Below are 1,740 nucleotides of genomic sequence, written 5' to 3'. Positions count from 1 at the left end.
TATCAAACGTGTTATCTACTTAAGACTTATAATCTCAGCATAAGTTTTTGATTAAACAGTCCGCTTGGGAACGTGCACCGTACAGAAGCCTCATCATTGAAGCGAAGGAGCCCGTGCTCCGACCGAGGCCGCTGGCCAGCCCCGGGTCCTCAGGGTGGCTGCTGAGAGTTGTTTAAACGCTGCCAGCACTGACTCTATTTCCAACCAAGAAAAAGTAACTCATTTTGTATAAGACATTTTCGGTGTCAATATGAGCAGGGAGGATCATGTTCCAGGCTAGAAGGCTTCCGCTTTAAACCCTGAACCCAAGGTGAAACGGTTCAGGATGCGGTAGGTCTGTACTTCCCAGCATGACAGTCACTCGGCCACGTGGTCCAAGTGGATGTCTGCGAGGTGGCGAGAGGCATGCCGTGAGTGTACGAGATGCCCTGGGTTTGAAGGCCGTGTGGGAAAAATGGAATGTAAAATGTCTCATTGACGTTTACGCCGATCGTGTGTTGAAACGCCGCTATTTGGGCAGATTGGGTCGAAGTACAACATAATGTCAAGATTAATTTCACCCACTGCCTTTTACGTTAGTTAATGTGGCTATTTGAAAATGTAAAATTATACTCGTGGCTCCCCTTCTATTCCTGCCAGACACGAGCCATCGAGGCTGATGGTCATGCTGACAGCGTGCGGTCCTGCAGGCAAACGGGGCATCGAGCGAGGGGTGGGGGGGCGGCCGTCCGCGTCAGACCGGAGACTGAGGTCGCATTTTAGTCCCAGGCCTGCCACTCACAGGCGGTTGACCGCAGACAAACTACTGTGACCTCCCCGAGCTTTAGCAGAGTCTCCCGTGTTATGAGAGCATCCTCTTCTGGCTCCAAATTTTACAGGAAATTCTACTTTGGAAGAACTCGCCCAGTCTGCCTCCTCTGCATCTGCCCCTTTGCCGGAGAAAATCCCATCTGGGCAGGTCGACACCCTCACACTCAGAAGGGCTTGCGAGGGGGCTCGGTGGCCGTACGGCTTTTCTCTGACCCCGAGCTTTCCCACCGTCGGATAATTACTTCACGGGTCCTCTCTCCTCGAAGCCAGCTGCTGCCCTCCCTTCTCCCTCCTCAGACGTCGCTGAGGACGTACGCCATCTAAGAGGGGCTCCCTCATCTGCCCGCCCCCGAATCTACAAGCCTACCCTCATCTGCAGCCATTTCCTCCTCCCTTCCTGCTCCAGTGGGTGAACCGTCCGTCCGTCCATCAGAGTCCGTCCGTCCATCAGAGACCCATCTCCGCATGTGCCTTGGGCCTCCTCCCCTCTGGCCACGGCCGGCTGCTCTGGCGGCCTCTCTCTCTAGCTTTGGCCATCCGCCATCACTCCCTGGAGGTGAGGATATTTCTACCTCTCGTGCCTTCCCCCCTGTCCAGCCACCGTTCTACCTCGGTGATCCCCGCCACAGTCAGTTTTCGCGGTAATGTTACACGTGGGTCGCTCCCATGTCATCACCTTTCGGGGACCTTCGGTGCTGGCCAAAGAGGGGACACCTCTCCAGATCTCTGGTGAGGGGCCCCACAGAGATCTCGTCTTCCTCAGCATGTCGGCTGTGCACGCCGAACACAGCTCCGCCTTTTACCCACTCCTAGTACGCGAAGGGCCTCCCTGCCCCGGTTCTCAGCCCCTGCCAAGCCGCACACCTGAGTTTGGACTCCCTCGAGGTCAGTACCGACCCTCTACTCCCTTCTCTCACGAGAAAACCTCTT

General features: G+C 55.8%; 1 protein-coding gene across 1 annotated transcript in view; it reads right to left on the bottom strand.

The window, feature by feature from the left end:
- LOC105308675 (protein kinase C theta type-like) overlaps positions 1-1,740 on the bottom strand; it is a 79,362-nt gene that overhangs the window by 56,398 nt on the left and 21,224 nt on the right. Inside the window, exon 8 of the mRNA XM_023525710.1 lies at positions 1,487-1,619. Within this exon, the coding sequence (XP_023381478.1) occupies positions 1,487-1,619 (133 nt within the window). The remainder of the gene's footprint in view (positions 1-1,486; positions 1,620-1,740) is intronic.

Source organism: Pteropus vampyrus, unplaced genomic scaffold (genome assembly GCF_000151845.1).
Source record: "Pteropus vampyrus isolate Shadow unplaced genomic scaffold, Pvam_2.0 Scaffold612, whole genome shotgun sequence".
NCBI lineage: Eukaryota > Metazoa > Chordata > Mammalia > Chiroptera > Pteropodidae > Pteropus > Pteropus vampyrus.
Note: the sequence above shows the minus strand (reverse complement) of the source record. Positions and strands in the feature narration are given on the sequence as shown.